At 36.9% G+C, this 23616-nt stretch overlaps 2 protein-coding genes, 1 long non-coding RNA gene and 1 other non-coding gene across 4 annotated transcripts; 3 read left to right on the top strand and 1 right to left on the bottom strand.

Annotated features, from left to right (window-relative positions):
* The first annotated feature begins 1002 nt into the window (after nucleotides 1-1002).
* On the top strand, nucleotides 1003-1074 carry Trnah-gug (transfer RNA histidin (anticodon GUG)). The gene has a single exon. It is a non-coding gene; the product is annotated as a tRNA-His (tRNA).
* Nucleotides 1075-5106: 4032 nt separating this feature from the next.
* LOC131930176 (meiosis-specific with OB domain-containing protein-like) lies at nucleotides 5107-6632 on the bottom strand. Its single transcript, XM_059286590.1, has one exon. It carries the CDS (start codon nucleotides 6481-6483, stop codon nucleotides 5125-5127), a length of 1359 nt encoding a protein of 452 aa, XP_059142573.1. The 5' UTR covers nucleotides 6484-6632; the 3' UTR covers nucleotides 5107-5124.
* Nucleotides 6633-6830: 198 nt separating this feature from the next.
* LOC131930172 (solute carrier organic anion transporter family member 1B3) lies at nucleotides 6831-17977 on the top strand. The gene is made up of 7 exons (XM_059286588.1): nucleotides 6831-6900; nucleotides 7736-7906; nucleotides 8658-8972; nucleotides 9100-9186; nucleotides 14738-14935; nucleotides 15867-16031; nucleotides 17784-17977. Exons 1-7 carry the CDS (start codon nucleotides 6831-6833, stop codon nucleotides 17975-17977), a joined length of 1200 nt encoding a protein of 399 aa, XP_059142571.1.
* Nucleotides 17978-19498: 1521 nt separating this feature from the next.
* On the top strand, nucleotides 19499-20398 carry LOC131930173 (uncharacterized). Its single transcript, XR_009384091.1, has 3 exons — nucleotides 19499-19627; nucleotides 19846-19910; nucleotides 20210-20398. It is a non-coding gene; the product is annotated as an uncharacterized LOC131930173 (long non-coding RNA).
* Nucleotides 20399-23616: the final 3218 nt, after the last annotated feature.

Here is a 23616-nt window from a genome sequence, read left to right as displayed (position 1 = left end):
CAACCTAAGCTATCATACTAACAGAAAAAAAAATCAGAGACTTTCTCATTAAAATTAGCCACATTTCATTTCGGTGTCAAAACTTTTAATATTGTCTATAGCCGTTCATTGCGTTACCATCCCTGACAACGTCAGAGTAGTACGCAGCAGTTTGAAAAAGATGGCGCAACGTAAATCACAACGAGGCCATGGCGACCCACACTTACAGTAGGATGTCTTGGTGTGTTCCCAGAAAAATGCGCAATCGGAAAACTGTGCCAAAAAAAAATGCACAAATACCAACTGATTATACTTTAATTTTGTCATATTTCGCGGAAATATGTTTTATTATGCTACAATGTACATTTATTTACTCTTTGTTAATGTCTATAAATATTCGATCTAAGAAAACAAAAATGTCCGTGCGCTCTTTTTTTTTTTTGCGCAGTTTTCCGTTGCGCAGTTTTCCTTTACGCATATTTACGGTCATCGCCTCGTGTTTTGTAAATTGTATTTCGTTGCTGAAATTAATTATAAGTTATTTCAAAACTTTATTTATTTAGTTATTTTCAATTTATTTATTTATTTAGTTATTTTCAAAATCAATCAATATCGTTTATCATTTTAACGTCAGCACCATAGATTTTAGTTATCTGGATTTTTTCTAGAAAATATGGCTAAGACAAACTCATACGTCACTTAGTCACGTGACCTAGAAAAAGGAAGGAATCTAATGTTCTGGCAGACGATGATTGTATTGTATTTCGTTGACTAAGAATGACCTAGTTTTACTGGTATGGCTATCTATCAGTTTTATGACGATTCCTACGATTCCTAGACTAGCATATAGATTCTAATATAAAATACGAGGCTTGTCGTTAGATAAGGTGAATATAAAAAAATAATTATAATCGGGCATACATAGGAAAACTTGGTTTGTCTCTATAAGTCTATTACAAAACGAACGTATGGCATGGTGAGAATAAGCAAGTTTAATTTGCCGAAATGAATGTGAGCGCGCTGGCCGTGATCGTATAGTGGTTAGTACTTCGCGTTGTGGCCGCGACAACCCAGGTTCGAATCCTGGTCACGGCATACTGGCTGTGATGTCTCGCACTGCCAAGCTCACTTTTTTTTTTTACAATACACATAATCCAACATTTTTGCAGAATGTAAACATGTTATTTTACATACAACGAGCCGACCCGCGGCGTATCATACGCCGCTATTTAGTTGTTGTTTTTTCTACTTTTCAATAATTCATAATTTGTGAATTCGACAGTACTAATGCTGCCACTGAAAATATATTTGCTTTAAAACACTAAAACCCTCCTTTCCACCCAACCCCCCCCCCCCACAGCTCACCAGACCATGTGGGTATGGGGGGGGGGGGTAATAGAGATATGCCTAGAGAGGAAGAGAGGGGACTGCTAGGCGCGCTTACAGCTTGTTTTCTAGCGTCTCACAGAAGAGAATTATATATATAGATATAAGCAAGTTGAACAGTCATAAGAAGTAACTTTAACTTTATGTCTATATTGCTATGGGCATGGTCTATATCTCGTTATATCAGATATATTGCAAAAACATATTACATTTTCCACACTATATGCGCAAACCATTCAGCTCAGAGTGAGATACTTTGAATGGAGCAGCCAGCATAGAGTGTTAAATCTTGACCACAACATACAGCTAAATGTGCTAAATCTTGGCCACATCAAACAGCTAAGTGTGCTAAATCTTGACCACCTCATACAGCTAAGTGTGCTAAATCTTGACCAAAACATACTGCTAAGGGTGCTAAATTTTGGCCACAACATACAGCTAAGTGTGCTAAATCTTGACCAAAACATACAGCAAAGTGTGCTAAATCTTGACCACAACATAGAGCTAAGTGTGCTAAATCTTGACCAAAACATACAGCTAAGTGTGCTAAATCTTGACCAAAACATACAGCTAAGTGTGCTAAATCTTGGCCAAAACATACAGCTAAGTGTGCTAAATCTTGACCAAAACATACAGCTAAGTGTGCTAAATCTTGGCCACAACATACAGCTAAGTGTGCTAAATCTTGGCCACAACATACAGCTAAGTGAGCTAAAACTTGACCACATATGTTCCAATGATAAAACCACTATCAAAGATAAAGCCGTATGATCTTTGGCCTACAAAATCTACCGACTGACAATATTAAAAAAACCGTTATAACCTAACGTCTGTGTAGGTCCTACATAGTGTTTATAAAAGTGTATTGAAATCATTGCTAAAAGTGGATTGCATTCTATAATTAGTTAAAAACATTATATAGGCCCCCCTATATCGTTGTGTTTTTCAGTATGTCGGTGGGTTGATTATTTACTTACACGTTCTACTGCATAAATATAAATGTACTGACAAATTTTGGAATAAATTAGGCAAGAAATTAGGCAAGAACAATTTATATTTTACGTTTATTATTGACGCCAATCGAAAAGAGTTTTTTTTTTAATAGGTCAAGTCCATATATATGAAAATAAATTTGGTTACTGTATCTTAATTTAGTATAAGAAACAGATCTTTAATTGGTAAAAAAAAGACAATTTTTGGACCAATGTTATTTTATTGTATTTTTTTCATCGAGCATTATAGAATACACAATTGTTATTTTTTTACCAAATTTAATAAAAACATGAAACATGGACAAAACTAACCACTTTAATTTATTTGTCTCAGGCTTTTTAAAACTGTTTCTTACGTTACGTTGTAAATAATATACAAGCTTAATGAGGATCTACGGCGATTTTCTTTAATGAAATAACCGTCGTCCATTAATACGTCCACAATCTCCCCCATTACATCTGCTTCAGTTCCAAGAGGCAGCCCAAGCCTTTGGCTCACAGGAAACGTTAAACGCTCTAAGCAGACTTCAGTTTCTACACGACGACACAGACCCAGCAGACGACACACGCGAGAATAACGTTCGTCTCGAGACTATTCGTGGGCCTGACGGGAAATTATATGGTCCAGTATCAACGTAAGTTTAAATGTGAATAAGACATCATTTGCGCATGCGCACGATGGCTTTTTGTAAACTTCAAAAGCGTATATTCAAAATGTTAAATGGCTTTTCAATGTATTTGTTGGATGATGGCTAAGCATTACAAACTACACACTATATTCCCTAATGATACTTTCAAACAATAATCAGTACTTGATTTTAGCACTATCTTTAAGCGTGCATGGAAAAGTTTCATGTATTCGGCATATATAGATCTAAGTGTGTTGGTCCCTTGGATATTACACTACCTGCTAGAATCAGTAGATAACACAACCGATAACAGTGCATTTATCGTTTCATAGACAGGATGACATAAATGTTTTTACCTTCAGCGATTGGTCAACATATACTTGACCTCTGACCTCAAACTCATGTTGTGTTTATTTTTTAAACCCACCATGTCCATAATAATATCCATATGCTTGTATATGCTTTAAATAAAACATATCCCTATAAATAAATAAATAAATCGCCACAAAGTCTGATATGTTAGGTTGGGTTTCCAAGAGCTTTCCAGGCGTCTCTTTCCTGGGCTAGTCTCTCCAACTGTCCCCACGTGTATCCAATCTTCTTGGTCACGCCTCCAGGTCTTTCTTGGTCTGCCTCTCCCCCTTCTGCCCTGTGGATTCCAGGTGAGGGCCCGTCTTGTTATGCTGGATACAGGCTTCTTGAGTGTGTGGCCAATCCATTTCCATTTTCTCTGGAGGATCTCTACTTCAGCTGGCAGTTGATTTGTCTGTTGCCTTAGAACATCATTTCTGATGGTTTTAGGCCAACGAATTCGCAAGCTCTTTCTGGGGCATGAGTTTATAAATGATTGTATTTCAGACAAGAAGAAAGTTTGATAGACAATTCATTAATGGCGCCTTGGTACAAGACCTAGGCAGCAAGTTAAAAAGAGCCAGATGTTGCCTTAAGTTGCCTGTGTATCAACCCTCAGGCTTCACACAGCTTATGGATCCAAGGGATAGGCATCAACTATACAACTTGGTATTATGTGTCGCAGAAGCTGCCGAAAGGAAACAAGAGTTGGTGACCCTGTCATCAAAGGGGCTCCACTCTTGTTTGATTTATCAGTTCTCTCTCCCAGACGAGTTGCTGTCCCTATGCTAACGAGCCTCGTTTTTTACAAGCTTTTATTTAACTCACTTCCTCTGTCGTCAGTCTGTCTGTCTGTCTAGATCGAAACGCCCGTGTGAAATTGCAGGCACTTCTAACTGACAGATACGGTTCGTAGTTGGCACGTGGGTCAAGATATGAAGACAATGCATCTTGACATTCAATTTGACTTAATTGGTCGCAGTGCATCGTTGTGTGCTAAATCCACCATGGCTTCATTGCATTAAAAAAATGTGGCAAAATCTCACACTATTATTACAATTTACTTTCACCAAGTGGACATTTTTCAAAACAATCTGGTTCTAGGAAAGCGATATTTAAATCTTAACTACGACAATATCCAAATGTATAACTTACTTTATTATTTGACCTGTTATTTAAAAAAAAGTAAATTTATGTTAAGAGTATTTGTAACTGATGTTTATGTTTATTGTTACACTATTGTTATATAATCCATTCTCTAAAAACACAATACCTCAACCTAAACAGCTGTTTTATAACTTCAGCCAGGAGAAGAACCCAACAAACGAGTTAGATGAAATAGATTGCCATGTGGAGTATTTCGAAGACACATGTGGTATTGGGGCTTGCAAGCCTAAATGCTGCAAAAGTGAGTGCTAACCACTAAACAATTACTTCGTTGTAATAAGTAGGTTCTTGTGTTCGTATGTGTTTATGTAGAGTTGTTGCAATTTTTTTTATTCATCTGGTTTATTTTACGAGCATATGGTGATACAGATTCTGTGCGTTGTTTCGAAGCGGTAATGCAGAAATTTCAAAGTAACATTTACTAAAAAAATAATTTAAATATGTAACATCTTATCAATACTTTTGTTTTCCTATTTAGATGCTTTCCATATTTTTTTTTTATTTTCAAAATATTTTATTTCTATACATATTTCAAACAATTATTTACCTAACTGTAACTCAGTTGTCAGAATTAAAAGAATTTATTAAATAAAAGGTTGTTTTAACTTAAATATTTAGGATTAGACTTCTGCAAAACCTTCTAATACTTGATCAGGAGTGGTTCTGTGAAGCACTATAACTTGAGTGTAACACCTGTCATCTTTTCTTTTTCTTATCTTCAAAACAGCTTTGACTCGTTCAAACAGATATCTCCATTTAATATCGGTTTTTTCCAAGCTGGATAGAGTTTTAAATTCTTTTGCCTTACATCCAATAACTTCTTCAACTAGATGTGATGGGACATTACAAAACTCGAGGCTACCAGTGTGGTCAGTTAAACTAATGGACAATCTAAAATCAAAATTATTGCTGTCATCATAAGTTAAATCAGCACCTACACAATCTTGATTCCCACATATTCCACCGTCGTCAATAATTGGCTTTCTGCATTTAGAGCATATTTGTTGAAATACAGTAGCATCATCCCTGTCAATATCAAAATTTGACCGAAATGTGTACACAACTGCATATTCTGTCTGGTTAGTGCCCTCAGCAACACTTGTCTGTAAATATTTGATCTGCCTCACAGTCAAAACATTTGTGATTGTTTCAATTTCTGGGTCTTTGCTATCTTGGTTATAGGTACTGATGCCATCATTATCATTGTGTTCTAGTAAATCTTGAGTTCGAATAAACTCCTGTAAACTTGTAGCTTCTGGGGTAGCAGGAGAAGTGGTTAGAACTGTCTTTGAATCTGTATTTGCAACCATAGTTGATCGATATTCATTGAAACTAATTCTGACATCTGCAGCAAAGATAACAGTTTCCATTGGTATCCAGTTGTCAATGAGAGAAACACAACAGCCCCAAAGCGTTAAATTAAAAGCTGAACAAGTCTCATCACACAAAACTATGTCTGCTTTTAAAGTTTTTCTCCCCGTTTTTGTCACAAGCTCTCTCACTGGCCATACCTTCTTAACAGCAGCAAGAAGATTAACATGTTCCCCTTGTAAACGCATGACATTTGCTTGAATGTCCTCTAATGTATAGAAGTCATTGTAAGCTTTAGTTGGGAAGTGCATTAGTTTAGTAAAACTTGAGGCATCCAGTCCATTGTACAAAGTAATTGATCCTTGATTATCACTCAAATTCATTTGATATGGACTTGGAGTCCATGGTTTAAACTTATCATCTGATTCATTTTTTGGCTTAGTCTGTATCTGGGCTTGTTTTATTTCAACTACACTACCATATGTCACACTAGCTGTCAAACCTTGTATATATTCTTCACTTTCCCAACAAGTTACATTAATAAATCCCGATTCTGAATCTCTAACAGTTAATGCCAGAAGGAACCTTTCGTGGCCACCTTTTTTGCTGATTATGGACTTTGGACCATCTTTTGCAATAATCACACCAATGATTGTTGCAATTTGCATATCACTAGTTAGGTTATTTATGGGTATACATCCTCCCGCTCTGAGTTTAGACCAATCATTGGATTTAGACCATCCATCTGAAGATTTCCCCTCTGAAGATAGTATCGTATTGTTATTATTATGCGCACTTCTGGTGGGTCTAGAAGGGTTGATGCTCAATACTTTTGTTTTCCTATATAGATGCTTTCCATATTTTAACGCTCGAAGCATAGAACTTGTGAATACTTTAACCTTGCATCGAAACAATGCAAAAAACATATTCTCCATGTTTTTGTATTCTTCAAGAGTTTTCCAGTTTACCGGCGTTTGTTGTTTTTTACGGAGTTTCCGGTATTTGGATGACAGCGATGGGCATTTTGCTGGGATCTCAAATCTCTTCTATAGAACGTCATCTGGGCATATCCAGCAGCAAAACAGGTACATATTTATATGAAGACAGACCGATTTAAGAATTAATTATTTTTTTTTGTTTTTTTTTCCCTTTTCGAAAAAAATAACGGATATGAACAAAAACATGCAATAGGCCATTGTAAAAGTATTTAGTAATTGCATAAAAACTCTTAATCTTCATTTATTAAAATTCACAGACACTTCTTTCATTTAAAAATTAAATACTAAACTTGGTGTAAAAGTCGTGGAAAATAATTCAAGTACATTACTGTTTAAGGCGGTCGGTAATTCACCGTGACTCTGCATGTTCAACTTGGATGCCAGACGTTTACACGAGAGACCCTTGCTTGAACACCATTAGCCCGGGGGTCGTTTTCCCGAATTGTCATTTTTTGCCCGAAAAGAACAGTAGCCCGAATGGATGACTGCAAAATGTGACAAGTTTCAGAAACCAACTTGTCTAAATGTTTGATCCCCCCCCCCCCCCCCAAAAAAAAAAGATAATAGACTTTTTAAATTAAAATGTATTTTAAAAAATTAATACAATTTTAGACGTAAAAATCTCAGAAATCCGTTTATATTTTCAAGAATATTAGTGAATGATCATAGAAGTCCATTATATCCATAATGTATTGCACCATTAAAACAAACGTAATCGCCAAAATGCTCTCAGGAGAAATTTAATCCCCCCCCCCCACACACAGAAAGTGAGAAACCTCCCCAGGAATATTTTTCAACAACTTCCCAAAGTAACTGAGTTTACTTGAGGTCAGGGTGTTAGTTTGTCTACTAGATCAGTGAAGTAAGGGTGTCAAAAGGTGCGGTCTCAATGGTCAGCTGCCCAATGTTTTCTATCCCCCAGGTCTTATCATGAGCAGCAACGAGATAGGCTACCTGGTAGCCGTCCTGTTCGGCAGCCATTTTGGCAAATACCTGCACATCCCGAGACTGCTGTCTGTGTCAGGGGTCATCTTTGGGGTCATGGCCATGGTGATGTCACTGGGGAAGCTGATGCAGCCCAAGGTCTGGCAAGGCAAGAATAAAGTTTGTATATATATGTATATATATATATATATATATATATATATATATATATATATATATATATATATATATATATATATATATATATATATATATATATATATATATATATATATATATATATATATATATAAAGTTTAAAGTTACACTTTCGAGCCTGGATGTCAACTGGGTAAAAAAAAGTTGAGTTCATTTTTTCTGTGATCTCGGATAATGGAGGGATAGTGCGGTCAGCGCTCTATCTAGCCGACTTTATTTTCCCCAAACCTGAGTCAGAGCTGTGTGGGCACATGGCCGCTATACGGACTAGAGCCCTAAAGCTGATCTCGAAAATTTGGGTTATCAGTAGTGTGCTCTACCGTCCGACTACGTATTGATACGACTTCATAATACTTATGTCTCTAAAATAGGCAATAGGCTGTCAAGAAACATATGAACTCTACTTCATCTGCACAATGCATCGCTAGGTCTGAAGAGGATTCTTACCCTTTACTCTTTATTTTAAATTAGGAAACAACGTCTCGACCATATTATTATGTCTTCGTCAGAATAAAAAATCAATTGTTTTGTTGAATTATAAACTATAACAGGTATATTTTATATGACATATTGCCCCAGAATTTATTACATTTTTTTACCTACTTCAGAGCTAAGCAGTAAAAAGCTAGACACTGTAGCGACTTTTGTATGTATCGAATTATTACTGTATCGTCTTTTAATACAACCTATCCCGATTTCAGCATCCTCACTTATGAACATCCAGCACAACGACACTGAAAACACATTTTCGAAATACCTCTGTCTGCCAGAAGACAGCGTCATTTCCGGCACAAATTTAACAGATCTGGACATTTCTGAGCACGGAATTCACTCTTCCGGTGCAGTGTCTAGTCCTTTAGACGTTACACACATCCCAGCAGGACTTCCGTGGGCATTCTGGGTGTTTGTCCTGGCATCCGTCTGCTGTGGGATAGTGAAATCCTACAGGATTCCTCTACTGACTCATTACGTGGAGACAAACATAAAAGACAAGAACAAATCCGGATTATACTTAGGTAATGTCAAAATAGTTCATATTGACGGGGGTATGAAATGTAACTAATTGGCAAATTATGCTTTTATTCGCGTGACTTGCACTGTTACAGCCGTTATAAAAGCAATTATATTTTGTTTTTGTTTCAGGAAGTTCTTTCACCGCCATGTTTTTTGGGCCGCCAATAGCTTTTTTACTGGGAAGTTATGTCAGTTCGCTTCCGGTTGACCTAAAATGTAAATATTGATATAAATAAATAAATAAATAAATAAATAAATATATATATATATATATATATATATATATATATATATATATATATATATATATATATATACAGAGTTTCTTCCAGGCGGAGCCACCCGAAGAAAGTTTAGCGCCCCCCCCCCCCCGAACGAAATGGAATTTATAAAGAAAATATATACTTTTACCAGTGTCCGCCCGGTCCCCCCCCCCCCCCTTCCCGGAATATCTTGTCCGGTCCCCCGAAAATATAATTATCAAGTGCCCCCCCCCCCCCCCCTGGAAAAAAGTCTGGTAGAGACACATAGGTGGACGAGTATATATATACTAGCTGCATCCCGTGCTCCGCCACGGTAAATCTTTTTTAAATGTACCAACTTTGGAAAAGAACAAAACAAACAAAAACAACACAAACACAAAAAACACAACCACAAACACAACACAACCACAACACAACCACAACACAACCACAACACAACACAACCACAACACAACCACAACAAAACCACAACACAACCACAACAAAACTACAACACAACCACAATACAACCACAACACAACCACAACAAAACTACAACACAACCACAACACAACCACAACTTCAACACAACCACAACACAGCCACAACACAACCACAACACAACCACAACACAACCACAACTACAACACAACCACAACAAAAACACAACCACAACACAGCCACAACGCAACCACAAAACAACCACAACACAACCAAAAATCAACCACAACACAACCAAAAAACAACCACAACACAACCAAAAAACAACCACAACACAACCACAACACAACCAAAAAAAAACAACAACACAACCACAACATTAGAATCACCACCAAACAACACGCTTTTTTAGGCGTCCGCGCCCAAAGACAGCCTTTCCAACATTAAAAATTTAAGTCACATAAATAGATCCTACTCCATAACTTACAATAAAACAATGCGATGCAAATGAATGTACGGCAAGTGGTGTTTACTTTTATGGTTCTAAGAAAACACATTGGCAATGTAATTAGAATTACCACCGAAAAACACGCTTTTCCCAGGCGTCCGCGCCTAGAGAGAGTCTTTCCAGCATTCTCTATACTATAATTATAAAATTTCACCATCTGTTAACACCAAAAAACAAAAACAAAAAATAGTGATTTTGAGAAATGATAGACTAATTAGAAAATAGTATAAATAATCTTAACATTTTTCTCTTTTAATTATGAACCTTAATATAGACTAATCAATGCGGTAGTAATAAAAAAAAAGATTAACTTAAATTATTGTTGAGTTAAATATATTTTCAAATTACCTCCCTTGAAAAAATTACCACAAAAAAAAGTTGAATTAATTAGTTTTTTCGACCTACTTTTATGGAAATGTATCCACTTTTTCTGGGAACCTAAACGAAAATGATATTTGACATTAATCTTTTTAATACGTTTTAGCAGTTTGCGTGTATTTAATATTTTCTTGACGTTATGCGAAAGAGTAAAAACCGTGGCAATTATAAAATAGCTCTATGCCGCTATATAAACAAACCCTACTCTATTACTTATAATAAGACACTGCGGTGCACTGAAAAGCACTGCATGGTGCGAATGTTTACTTTTATGGTTCCAAAAGCTATAGCGATGACAGAAGGAAGGAAGGACTGACACACGCTCAGCCCGCTTATATTATAGACTAGCTGTATCCCGTGCTCCGCCACGGTAAATCATTTTTAAATATACCAACTTTGGAACAAAACAAAACTAAACACAACACAAACGAACGAACGCAAAAAAAACAACGAAAAACGAACACAACACTCATAACATAAACACAATTTAAATGCAAGCATAAAGGCATATTGCTCACAGTCTAGCCCGTAGCGCCAAATCGCGCCCTTTCCGAGTCCCGGCGGGCGCGTCTGACACAGTGAATGACTAAAAAACAGAGGCGTTGCGACCCTTTCCGGCGCCCGGTGACAAACTTTCGATTTGACCCTCCCTCAAACTTACGATTTGCACCCCCTCCCCTCAAAATTTCAATTTCCACCCATCCCCTTAAACTTTTGATTTGCATTCCCCTCAGACTTTCGATTTGCACCACTTTTGATTTGAAATTCCCCCCGCTCAAACTTTTGATTTGCAACCCCCTCAAACTTTCGATTTGCACCCTACCCCCCTCCCCCTCCCTAAAGCTTTCGATTTCCAACCCCCCCCCCCCCTAGCTACGCCTCTCTTATAAAACCCCAGCTTGTCCGCAAACCGAAAGATAGAATAATAATAAATAATATACAATAAAAAATAGGCAATATTTAAAATATCCGTGTTTACCTACCATATATCACTTTATCAATTCACGCATTTTTTCCCCATTATTTTAATTTAAAAATTTACAATTGAGTTTCATAACTAAAACCATTGCGCACCCAATGTCTATAATGGTGCGGAATAGTTGATTAAAAATTATAATTAGTATACAGTACATTCAGTGAATAAAATAAATAAAAGATAGCCTTTTATCAATCAATGCTAATAATAATATTCCAACAATAATGTACTCTTACACGTCTGCATAATTTGCATTCACATTTTGCTAATTATATTATTCGAACAATTATTCCGTCTTGCAGATTTTGCATTCACATTTTTAGCGTGAGTTCAATTTATCTTTGAATTACCTCCATTGGCAAAATTACTAAGCAGTTTAATTAGATTTTTCTACCCTACTGTTATTAAAATGTATCCACTTTTTCTGGGAATATTAACGAAAACGATATTTGACATTGATCCTTTTAATATGTTTTAGCAGTGTGCGTGTATTTAATATTCTCTTTACGTTATGCAAAATTGTACAAACAGTGGAAATTATAAAATAGCTCTTTGCCGCTATATAAACAAACCCTACTCTAATACATATAATAAGACACTGCGGTGCACTGAAAAGCACAGCGTGGTGCGCAGTTTACTTTTATAGTCCCAAAATCTATAGCGATGACGGACGGAAGGAAGGACACGCTCAGCCCGCTTATATTATAGATTATATTATATATATATATATATATATATATATATATATATATATATATATATATATATATATATATATATATATATATATATATATATATGTGTGTGTGTGTGTGTATTTATTTATATATTATATACATAGCCCTAACCTTGACCTTAGCTGAAAATTAAAACGGATGAACTCCTATTAACAAACGATTCCTATTTTTTCGGAAGTCTATTCTTGGCAGGGCCGGCGCTACCTATAAGGCGAACTAGGCGGTCGCCTAGGGCGCCATCCCTAGGGGGGGGGGCGCAAACTGTTTAATTGCTATTATCAAAAAGTACCCAATATTGAAAAACTTTTATAAAGGAGTAGCGATCTATTTCGGCACACAGGACGAACTATCAATTTTGCACCCCACCCCAAAATTAGGTCTATATAGGCCTATATTTATTCCTGATGGTGAAAATGTAATCCCACCTCCCTAATTTGGAGAGGTCGCGGCGCTTTTTACCAGTCACTTTGTCTTTCTAATTGATGTAGAAAACAATTAAATGAGTTCTTAATTTAAATTTCGAACATTTCAAAAGGTTATCTAATTTTAATAATGCTTGTAAGTCTCGTTTTCTCTGACTTTGAATTAGAAATCTGTTCTGGTGTACATTTATGTAATGACGGGGTGTTCAAAGTATTGTACTTGTTTGGTAAGTTTTGATGAATCGTTTAGATTTGGGAGTAACGGCGGTTTAGGTATAAAGTATCGAAGTGTTAAAGTGTCATAATTTTTATTCGGCTGTTTTGTAGTTGAAGGTTTAATGGAATTTGATTGGTAAGTAATAGAGAAATGAGAATACAGATGAGGAAGTATCGTAGTTCTGGAGTATTGGTTCTTGTGGTATTAAGGTATCGAATGGTGTTGACTGTTAACGTGTAGTAGTAGGTCCAGTGAAATCGTTGTTGATTGGAAGTACGGTTTATAGAGCTTGGTGAAGTTAAGCGAGTTGGTGTCGTAGTTCTGGAGCATCGAGTCTAGTTATGTTTAGGTATCGAAGTTTGATGTTGTGAATGTAGTAGAGTATATCGAGTAATCGAATTCATCGTAAGCTAGATTATTTTAATTTAGTACGGAACACACTACAAAGAAAGGTAGACGTTCTCTAGTTGAAAAATCTTTAGTTTTTTTTTCGAATCTATATTACCACTCTTAAAGTATTAATAATAATACATAATATTAAATAGGATGAAATTTATAACTAACCGTAAACTTTGTTTTTTCAAATTATTTTTTTTTTACATTTAATCAATAATTCCAGCAATGTCTAACACTGTTAACCGTGTTTGATTTTCTATTAGATGTCCCTTTATTTCGGGGATCCAAAATTTCAATTTCATTTATTTGCTAACCGTAAAGATGTCAATTAATGGAAGTCATCGAAATTGAAAAGAAGTATGTTACAATACAGCTACCGTTTTAAGACTTTTAAACAAAACCCACAGTTGAGTATTCAATCGATAAAATATATTGTTTTCACAAAGTTACATAACTAATATAAAAATATTTGTTATAATTAATACGTAATGAAATTTAGAAGGTTTAATTGTGTTTTTCAAACATGTCTTAGTTACACTTGGTTAATTTAGCTATTCATGTGAAAGTTATTTCCCTTGAATAAAATTTTGTCGTTTGCATTTTCAAATGGGAGATAATTTGTTGCTTAACTTTACATTCCTTTCAAATTCCTACACCTTAGGGTGACCGCTTACTTATAAATACAACTTTAAGTTATTATTTACTATTGTAAAAATTATATAGCGCTTAATTTAAGTTCTAAACAAAATAGTTTGGTAGATTGCAGCACTTAATGTTAATAGACATACAGCCTTAGTCTTAAATTAAACTTCTAATTAATTGTCTTTTCATATTTATCACCCTCTCCTAAAGGATTCATATATAACAATTTTAGGCTGGAATCTATAAAATTTATAACCTTTTATTTTTCAAAATAAAATAATAAAAAAATCATTACATAATCACACAATATAGACATTTTACAATTATAACTAAAGACAGTCAAGCTTAAAACAGGTTCGTTCCGTTTTAGAACTCACCTTGGGAGGACTGCAGAGAGCCCAACACTACAAGATTTTTTTTTCAGTGGGTTTTTTTCAGACTTTTTTCCCGGGAGTGGGGGGGGGGGGGGCACTTAAAATTTTCTTAGTGGGTGGGGTGGGGGGGGGCTATGTAAAGTACAAAGTAGATTCGTGGACTAAGCAACAATTTCAATAAAATGTAATTACGCCTGTATACTGGAATTGAAGGAATTAGTACAAACTTTTAAGACGAAGGAGGCAAGTAAAATTTGATATGTTACTTTTAATTAATTGTTTTCTTATACATATGTTTTAGTAATCAATTTGTGTAAAAGGGGGCGTTTTAATAAGTTTTGCCTAGGGCGCTAAATGACCTGGCGCCGGCACTGATCTGATTCTTGGACAAAGGTAAGGTAGGATTAATACTAATATTTTTTTTTAAATTACAGATACAACAATTTCAAAAAGTGACCAAAGATGGGTTGGCGCGTGGTGGCTTGGCTTTGTCATAGTAGGCGTGGCTTGTTGCCTGTTTTCTCTGCCAATCGCTTTCTTTCCAAGACACATCAGGTTTGCCAAGTTGGACGAGGAGAAACACGGAAATCGAAAAGCAGGAAAAACTGGAGCAGTAAAAAATGCATTTTTAGGTAAGTATTTTAGCGCAATTTCCTTACTGGACAATTGCGATTATTAACTCGTCATTTCTGGATGTGTGTCCGCAGCTTTAAGTCGTATCTAAGTCGTATCTCCTCCTCAACGAAGCAATACCGAGGACTAGTTCCAAAAAGCAAATATGTTAAGCAAGTTCCGAGGATGATTGTGGGCCAAAAAAAAATTCCCGGAATTCCTTCCTGGATTTCCCGGAAAAGCCAAAAAAAAAAAAAACGAGATCAGAACTTTAAATTTTCGACAGAAGCACTCAAGCGCTCTAACACTCGCCGTTGAAATAGAAATGCTTAAGTTTAATCTATATATATATATATAATTCTCTTTATGGAGACCATAGAAAACACCAAGCTGTAAGCACGCATAGCAGCCCCCTCTCTTCCTGTCTAGGCATATCCCTACCAGCCCCATATGGTCTGGTGAGCTGTGGTTCACGCTAAATGTTTACAATCGTAGAGCCGGGTTTAGTGACGGCTATTAGGGGCAGATAATTTAGTTTGAAACGATTTTAAACTTAGGGGAGTTAACTAAGAGGAGTCTGCTTTCACGAGGGGGGGGGGGGGTGTAGGGTAGGGGAAAAGGAGGGTGGGGTGTAGGGGGGGGGGTTATCGTCCTTAACGACCTACTGATAGTGTTTTAAATTCAAAGCAAATATTTTCAGTGGCAACATTGGTACTGTCGAATTCACAAATTATGAATTACTGAAAAGTAGAAAATAAAACAACTAAATAGCGGCGTATGATACGCCGCGGGTCGGCTCGTAATACTTTAATCCACCGTTGTGAACACAAAATATAAACAACATCCACCCCCATTCTTCCCCATTCACTCCTTCACTAAATCCACCCACACCCATTCTACCGTATTTGTTATTTAAAAAAATTCTCGCTTTACGGCTTCTCATGATTCCAGAAATGCCCAAGTCACTGTGGCGCATTCTCCGCCAGCCCCTGTACGTCCTTTCGGCCTTGAGCAGGGTCATTGAAGGCCTGGCCTTCTCCGGGTGGTACGCTTTTGCTCAGAAGTACATCGAGGTGCAGTTCAATAAAACACCCCAGCAGGTCAGCCTAACTACAGGTAAAAAATATATATGGCCTACGTATAAAGGCGTTTTTTTTTTAGTCTATGTGGTTTTAGATTTAGAGCTTCGTGTTCTGTAGCGGCGTTGGCAGGAAATGTTCATGTAGTACAGGGTTCAAATTCTCTCTGTACATATACACACACACACACACACACATATATATATATATATATATATATATATATATATATATATATATATATATATATATATATATATATATATATATATATATATATACTAGCCGTCCCGGCCAGGCCCTGCTCTGGCTTCTGTGAAAAACCTTTCTGATAAAGGCCATTACCTGTGTGTTTAGTAATCATCATAAACCCGGCATTGTCCACCCAAACCACAACCAACCAAAACAACAAAACGCAAACATAACGCTAACACAATTACAAATACAAACGAAAACAAAAACCTAACAACAAACCCAACCACAACCACAAACACCAATACAAACACAAAGAAAAAACAAACAAAAAAGCAAACGAAAACAAAAACCTAACAACAAACCCAACCACAAACACCAATACCAACAAAAAAAAAACAACGAAAAAGCAAACGAAAACAAACCAAATCCAAACGCAAAACCAACCAAAAACACAAATACAAACCCAAACAAAAAAAAACACAAACAAAAACGAAAAAAGAAAGAACAAAAACGAACCAAATCAAAACGAAACCACTAACGCAAACCCACCTAAACACAAAGAAAACACTAACGCGAACATAAACGCCCGGGGCGGAATCACCTGTTTTAGCTTAATGAACGACTATAGTACCCCAACTTATTCATAGTCTTTTGCACTCACTTAAACGAACGCGCCTGTTTTAATTTAATGAACAATTTTAATACTCCAAGCTTATCCGTAAAATACCTACAACATTTGCACTTGATCAATCCCCGCTAATTATGTAATTATTTTTTTTTTTCCCAACACCAAAACAAAGTAATTAAAAAGTAAATTATTTTCCACAAAATGCAATGGTATTATAATGGGAAGTAATTTTGTTTTCCTAATTTATCAAAGGGAAGTAAGTGCTATAGGACTAAATAAAGACATAATTAGAATTTTTGTAAAAGATGATATTTTTTTAAAACTTGTGTTTAATGAACATGCCGACAATTATTACTATAATTTGAAAAATGAAAATAATTTCCGAACACTTTCAATAGTAATTTTTTAGCTCATAAATTTAGACAAATGCGCACGATAATTTTCTAACACTTAAATTCATACAATTCCAACGACAAACATATGCATTACATACAGAACTGAGCTGTATATATTAGATTAGATATATATATATATATATATATATATATATATATATATATATATATATATATATATATATATATATATATATATACAGAGAGAATTTGAATATATTTTTTTTCTAGATGGCATTCCAAGTTAGCGCTATCACTACCATTACTTTAGGCTTTAGGGTTATTGTTACGATTAGGTTCAAGATTACATTTTGGGCAGGCAGATAATTGATAGAGGGTGAGTGATAACCGGGTAATGCAGGGGACATTTGATAGAGGAGTAATGTCCAACACCTACTCCCACAATTTTTCTTTCAGACTTTTTTCTCCGGGGTGACTTCTTTCAGAAGGGGTGGGGCGGACACTGGTATAAGTATATGTTTCCTATATAAATTCCATTCGGGGGGGGGGGAGGGGGAAGCACCCCCGAAGAGATGTCTGGAAGAGACCCTGTATTCCAATTTCTCCTCAGGTCTAATCATCATCTTCACCCTGGCTACTGGAACTTTCCTGGGGGGATTCGTCACGTCACGCCTCAAGCTTGGCTTCCGTGGTTGTGTCATCATGACCTTGGTCGTCTGCGCGGTGACCTGGTCACTAGACACGACTTACCTGGTGTTCGGGTGTGAGAATTCGGACATTGTGGGTCTAGGAAACACAGGGTAAATATTGTTCCGGTGATAGTTTTTATGTTAACTGGCATTGTTGTAAATAGGCCTAACGTTTTAAATGACTTTTTAATTTATTTAGTTTGGAGGTAGTAAAATCGCATGTTCGCATCATTAAAAATACTATTTTAAAGAACGATAAGATAACAGTAGCGTAGCGAGGGGGGGGGGGAGGGGCGGGGACATATGTCCCCGGGCGCCGACTTTAGGGGGCGCCAAAATGGGTTGGAAAAATAAATTGAAAGGTTGAGGGGGGTGCAAATTAAAAGTTTGAGGGGGGGTGGTGGTGCAAATGAAAATCTTGAGGGGGAGTGCAAATCGAAAAGTTTGTTCCCGGGCGCCGGGAAGGGTCGCTACGCCTCTGAAAGATAAGGTTTAAAACCGAAGGTAATCTCTCTTACATATGCGTATGTTTACTCTACGGTTTCTGTGGTGTTGTGGTTAGAAGCAGCGCCGCATGTGGCTGTGGTGATGACGTGTTTATCGTCTGCGGTGACAACAACAAGGATTACCTGTCCCCGTGTTTGGCTGGGTGTCTCAACTCAACCAACAAGGTGAGAGACGGAATGTTTTTTTTTTTTTTGAGAAAATTAAAAGTTAATTTTAAGTCATAAAACAAGAGTAAGAGATCACAATGTGCTTGTGTTATAGTAGTAAAGTACCCTTTAGAGCCAGACGGTCTACGGCCGGGGCAGGTGAAGTAGAGTCCACCTGTTTTTAGTGACATCGGCATATCAAGGGATAGCTTGGTAAGAACTATGACCAGCCGGTGTTAGGAACCCGTCAGAGCTAAGTGGACTCAGAGGTGTTCACCAAACGAACCCGGGATTCAAACTCGAGACTTTCAGATTAGCAGCCATATGCTCTACCATACGACTACGCTGTCTGATTGTCACATAATGTGTTTGAGTATCTTTTAATATACTTTGTGGTCCTCAAGGCTATCCCTACGGACTCGCCTGTCCATGTGACAGATGAAGTAGAGTTACCTGTTTCTTTGACCTAGGCATATGAAGGGGTAGTGTGGTCAGCACTATGCCCAGTCGTCTTTGTCATAACTTAAATTAAAAATCCATCATAGTTTGGTGGACTCAAGGACTCTCAATGAGCTCGAACCCGGGATTCGAACTATAGACTTCCGGGTTATCAGACATGAGCTCTACCGTTCGAATACGTCATCAAACCTGGTAGAATAAAACGTAAAATCTCTGTTTACCAATTGTTATAAAATTTATACAGTCATTTGCTTCTAGACACCTCGTCAAAAGCAACTAATGTATACAATACAAATATCACTGAGACATAGCTTTTAAAAATCGCACTCCAATTTTAAAATAATAATTTATATAAACAAATACATCACAATGTACATAGCATAAGTATGAATACATGATACAATCATATTTTCAAAAAAATAAATTTAATCTATACCCCCCACCCTTCCCTTACTCCCCTTCCGCCGCCCCCCGCCCCCCCCCCCCTCCTAAAAGATGTTTAGCAACTGTACAGAGGTGAGTAGTGGCGGTCAAGCCAAGCCAGGCCTGTGCAGTTTAAACTGTCCGTACTTCGTTCCCTTTCTGGTCATCTTATCAGCGGGTATGCTGACGGGTACATCGGCAATTATACCATCTTACATGATGGTAGCAAGGTAAGCAGATCTCACTTGTCGTTTTGGGTTGTCTCGTCTGTAATGATGTATGTGTATGTGTATTTGCACCTATACGTATATGCGTATGTGTTTGGGTATACACACACACACACACACACACACACATATATATATATATATATATATATATATATATATATATATATATATATATATATATATATATATATATATATATATATATATGTATGTATTAGATCGGTAGCACAAAGGGACCAGTCTCTGGCAGCTGGGTCTTCTAACTTTGCCACAACTTTATTGGGTGAGTGTGTGGATATATTACACTGACTTTTATATCATAATGCTGTAAACATTTGTGCATAGTTATTCTCTTAAGTACATGAAAATATATTCGTGAATTTATCATTTCTATAGATAACTGAAACTGATTCCAAGCTAGCTGAATATCTTAATCAACCTATCAATTTTATAATTTTAAAAATTACTTTAAACCTTGTATTGATATATATATATATATATATATATATATATATATATATATATATATATATATATATATATATATATATATATTACACCCATACACATATATCCTGTCAGGTCTCTTACCGTCACCAATACTGTTTGGTAAAGTGATAGACAGCACGTGCCTGCGGTGGTCAGCAGAAGGAGGATACTGCATGTTGTACGACAGAGAGATGTTCCGGTACCTGGTCATTGGTGTTAACCTTGCTCTCAGAAGTGTCCACATTATGCTCCTCGTCGTTCTGTTGCTGCTGGTCTGCTACAGTAGACATAACAATAGAAAAATAGTCATACGAAAGACAAAAACATTAACACAAAGTCTGGGATTAATTAACTGAATCAAGAAGAAAAACAAAACGATAAACTAAAATTAGCTTGCATAAATATTTGAAACACATATGGAATAAAATAAATTACATGCTTTCCTGAAATCTGATTGATTTATATATTATTTTGTACCGTTAGGTAGCCTACTTAATTTTCTGTTGGAAAATGAAATACATAAAATGATATATATGTCAAATAAAAGAAATGAGTCGTAATCGACTTTCATACAATGTTTATTTAAATAGCGGTTTGTCCAGAGAAGGGTTTGAACACAGGTGGTATGTCCACTGCCAGTTTTCGACAACACATTTTTTTCCACACGGGTACTTTGACCACAAATGGTTTTGTACACATGTGATTAGTGAGTTTGTCCATACCAGAGGCGTAGCGAGAGCGGGGGGAGGGGGGAACATATGTACCCGGGCGCCGACCCTAGGGAGCGCCTAAATGGGTTGGAAAAAAAAAGTAAAAGCTCATTTTAGCTGCAGTTTTGCATTCTAAATTTTAAAAATATATGGGGGGGGGGGGAGGGCGCCAAATTGTAAGTTTGTCCCCGGCCGCGGGAAGGGTCGCTACGCCTCTGGTCTACACCGAGGTTTTGACTACAAGTGGTTTCTCCACAGCGTATTTGTCCACAGAAGTTTTTTTCCAAAGCACAAATGTGGATAGATTGTTATGATACATGGCCAACGTCAGGTTCTTCTCAAAATGTTGTGCCTGGATTAACAATGGTCTTTCGAGGCCAAGGAACTAATGCAATATCAGTGTAGTCCAAGGCATACATTAACCGGCTATAGATTTATAGGGGAGTATATGCGACATTTAACATAATAATGGGATTTCATTGAGTTATGATAGAGTGTGCGATTGTTCGATTTCGGGTCCCTGACCTAAGTCCGTATAGGGCTTGTAAGTAGGTCACCAACTTCTTATCATACTAGCCAGCTAGTATTTTTTAAACCAATTGTTAATATGTTTATTAAATCGGTAAAAAAAAGAAATAAAAGTTCCTTACGCTATTGTTAAGTTATTTAAAATCGTAAAATCTGATAATGATACTTTGAGAATTCACCTGACCATGGCTAACGAGATTTCAAATTTTAAGTAAGAGAAGCAAAGAGACTTACAAGCCCTATAACTACCAATTACCACCCAACTCTGATAGGTTTGGGTACCTGACTTAAAGAAGTGAAGGTAAAGGCGACTGGTCATAGTGCTGCTCACACTATCTTTTCATGTGTGGAGGTCACAGAAACAGATTAATCAAAATTTAATTATTGATAGCTATTAATATTAATTAAATAATTGATATCTATCAATTTTAATAAAATAAAATACAGTTTTATGCAGTGGCGTAGCGAGGTCGGGTGTCACCCGGTGCGGCACTTAATGGTGTCACCCCCCCAAAGACGTAGCGACCATTCCCGGGGACAAATTTGCGATTTGCACCCCCCCCTCAAACTTTCGATTTGCACCCCCCTTCAAGTTTTTCTCTATATATTTTGCTATTTTTTTCCCTTGGTGTCACCCCCCTAAGCGGTGTCACCCGGTGCGGTCCTCACCCCCCCCCCCCTCGCTACGCCTCTGGTTTTATGAATGCATGGAATGTACAAAAACAACGCCACCCAAGCTGTTAGTTTAAAAAAACTGATTGTCTGTGCAAAATTGTAATAGCTCCGGCCTACTTAATGTACAACTAAAAGGTGTCGCTCGTGAAGTTCAGGGTTTTAGATACTTCTATATTATAACCCTATCAGGACCAAAAGCGTAGCGGCCCAGGGTGAATAAAAAATACCCCCCTCCCAGTTAGAAGGTTTAGTATCGCTTTTTACCAGTCAGTATTACGTAATTTTTGTTTTGCTTTGGTGCCACATATTTGAAGAAGAAAACACTTAAATCGGTGCGTAAAGCCCTGAGGCAGATTACTTTCTTAACTTTAACTGTGTATGGTTCTGTTTTTTTGTTTAAAATTAGCTTTTTGATTTGTATATACTGATTTTGGCGCCACTTTAACGAAAACCTAGCCTTACACAAGGAAGAGGACCCCCCCCCCCCCCCATAACATTTAAAGATTCATGAACGGATTAAAGCGTTGCGTTAATTTTAAAATACAAGCATTAAAACAATTTTGAAGCAGCTTTCAGTAAACGATTGAATATTACAAGCACTACAAAAAATAATAAGCTATGCTACTAATTGAATATTCGAAGAGTAGATTAACATGGAGCAGAGGCGTAGTGACCCCTCCCGGCGCCCGGGGACAAGCTTTCTATTTGCCGCCCACCCACCCCCATATATTTTTTATGTTTATAATTAAAACTGCAGCTAAAATGAGCTTTTAATTTTTTTCCAACCCATTTTGGTGCCCCTATAATAGGGTCGGCGCCCGGGGACATAAGCACCCCCCTCTTTCGTTACGCCTCTGATTTGGAGAAAGTTTTAAAATGGAAGTAGAGCTTTTAGGCGTAGTGTATTTTTTAAAGCTTTTAAAATCTATATAGGCCTATATATTCCTATATATCTGATTTGCCTTGACCTACGCGTTCGATCATAAGAATGCTAAAAAAAACTGATTTAATACTACACATCGTCAGTGATTATTTAGTTTTTTCTACCTACTTAGGGGTCGTTTGATCACGTCTGTCTGTCTGTCTATACCTTTCATCCGATCGCTATGAAACTGGAAAGTTATTGAAAATAATCCTTGGGATGTTTCTGAGAAAAAAAAATCGAATTCGCAGGGGTGGCGCCCCGGCAGGACGCGATTCGATTCCTCTCGATATACGGTATATAGAAAATAAAAGTCGATTGCGATTTGACACCGTTACTCTGATCGCCATGAAACTTTGGGAGTTGATTAGAACACTCCGCGGGTGGTTTCTGCAAAAATATATTTTTAAATTTCTCGATGGCGGCGCCCCGAGAAGGTGCGATTTTTCTCTATATATGGTATATAAAAAATAAAAGTGATGCGTTTCGACACCGTTCACCCGAGTGCCGTGAAACTTTGGGGAGTAAATGAGAATACTCACGAGAAGATTTCTGCGGAAAAAAGAATTACATTTTTAATGGGCGGGGCCCGGGAGGGTGCGATTTTCGTCAATATACGGATGGCGCCCAGAGCTCCATAGCGGCTATCTTAGCACTTGGTATCC

The sequence above is a fragment of the Physella acuta genome, unplaced genomic scaffold (assembly GCF_028476545.2).
Source record: "Physella acuta isolate Inbredline_101_S28 unplaced genomic scaffold, ASM2847654v3 ptg001730l, whole genome shotgun sequence".
Classification (NCBI taxonomy): domain Eukaryota; kingdom Metazoa; phylum Mollusca; class Gastropoda; family Physidae; genus Physella; species Physella acuta.
This window is presented reverse-complemented; position numbering and strand designations above follow the sequence as displayed.